This window comes from Chanos chanos, chromosome 16 (genome assembly GCF_902362185.1).
Source record: "Chanos chanos chromosome 16, fChaCha1.1, whole genome shotgun sequence".
NCBI classification, from domain to species: domain Eukaryota; kingdom Metazoa; phylum Chordata; class Actinopteri; order Gonorynchiformes; family Chanidae; genus Chanos; species Chanos chanos.
The window spans coordinates 17,201,614-17,203,472 of NC_044510.1; the positions used below are offsets into that span (position 1 = coordinate 17,201,614).

The 1,859-nt window shown below is 48.2% G+C and overlaps 1 protein-coding gene across 1 annotated transcript in view; it reads right to left on the reverse strand.

Moving 5' to 3' along the window:
- The window catches only part of csdc2b (cold shock domain containing C2, RNA binding b), a 1,415-nt gene extending 27 nt beyond the window's left edge, over positions 1-1,388 (reverse strand). The window contains exons 1-3 of the mRNA XM_030793996.1: positions 1,210-1,388; positions 667-789; positions 1-136 (exon numbers count right to left, since the gene is read on the reverse strand). The exon at positions 1-136 is cut by the window's left edge and continues 27 nt beyond it. Coding sequence (XP_030649856.1) covers positions 1-136; positions 667-789; positions 1,210-1,388 — 438 coding nt within the window. The remainder of the gene's footprint in view (positions 137-666; positions 790-1,209) is intronic.
- Positions 1,389-1,859: the final 471 nt, after the last annotated feature.

The window sequence follows — 1,859 nt, forward strand, 5'->3', positions numbered from 1 at the left end:
GGTCTCGTGTTTGGTCCCTGGTTTGAGGTGTGTGATCAGCACTTCGACGGCCTGGACCTTCTGGTTTTTGGGCGGGATCGGACACACCTTGTACGTGACTTCGTCTCCTTCCACGGGGACGTACTCGCCCTCGATGCTGACAGAGAAGATAACAGGGAGATTTTTGACATGCAGTGTTTCTCAAATCAAATAAAACACAGCACACAATCCCAACACTAATGACAGGTCTGTGTTATTTGCTACATAATTTGTATTACAACTTTCTTATAACGACAGCAGCAAGATCTTTTAATAAAACCTGTGAGACATTATAAAGCACTGTGAGACATTATAAAGCACTGTGAGACATTATAAAACCTGTGAGACATTATAAAGCACTGTGAGACATTATAAAGCACTGTGAGACATTATAAAGCCTGTGAGACATTGTAAAGCACTGTGAGACATTATAAAGCCTGTGAGACATTATAAAGCACTGTGAGACATTATAAAGCCTGTGAGACATTATAAAGCACTGTGAGACATTATAAAGCCTGTGAGACATTATAAAGCACTGTGAGACATTATAAAGCACTGTGAGACATTATAAAGCCTGTGAGACATTATAAAGCCTGTGAGACATTATAAAGCACTGTGAGTGCAGCGAGTAAACGTGAACAGACTCACTCAGAGATGTGGACGAAGATGTCTTCACCGCCGTTACACGGCCGAATGTAGCCGTGACCCTGTGACCGAGAGAACTCTTTACACACACCCTTAAACACAGGCCCTGAGTTAGCACGCACCGTACTGCACCGAGAGAGAGAGACAGAGAGAGAGAGAGAGAGAGAGACAGAGACAGAGAGACAGAGAGAGACAGAGAGAGAGAGAGAGAGAGAGAGACAGAGACAGAGAGAAGCAGAGACAGAGAGAGAGAGAGACAGAGACAGAGAGAGGGAGAGAGAGAGACAGAGACAGAGAGAGAGAGAGAGACAGAGACAGAGAGAGAGAGAGAGACACAGAGACAGAGAGAGGGACAGAGAGAGAGAGACAGAGAGAGGGACAGAGACAGAGAGAGAGAGAGACAGAGACAGAGAGAGGCAGAAACAGAGAGAGAGAGAAACAAACAGAGGGAGATCCAGGGTGAAAAACATTATCAACCAAAAACACAGTCTATATGTACATACACACACACACACACACACACACACACGTCCTTATGATTCTTACGCGGAGTATGTGCGTGTGCGTTTGGTGGGCAGAGGACTGGGTAGCTCTCCTGGCTGGAGCGGAGGTCTCTCCCAAACGCGGCTCCCCTCCCTCAGAAAGGGGAAGGAGAGGGAGAGCGGGGGGGAGCGGGGGGAGCGCAGGGAGCTGTCGGAGGGGGAGGTGAGACCAGGCTCTGCCATGACTAGGATGGGCTCCTTCAGTCAACTGGAGTCAGGACAAGGTGATACTGGGCAGGGAACAGACCAGTCACAGTTCTGTGGTTCTCCCCAAGAGGCACTGCACGCGACTCCTCTGACAGGGTCCCCGACACACTGCCACTGGGTTCTCCCGGAGAAGGTTCTGGGCTCTGTTTCAGGACCTTTGGTGTCTGTTCTGGCTGGATGACTCTCGGGTCAGACTCCAGCGGATCCGTCTGCACTTTAAGGCTCAATGGTGAATGAAGAGAACAGAACCCAGAACCCAGAGAATGTGAGGCCACCTGGACTACCTGTGACAGAACAGAGCAAGAAAATGAGAGAGAAAGAGAAATTCATCAAACATACAGTTTGAGTTTTCACAGCTTCTAAATGCCCAACAGTGTTTAACATTTGGCTAAAACCTGTATAAACATAGAGGCGCAGACAGAGAGAAGTGGAAGACAATTCACACCA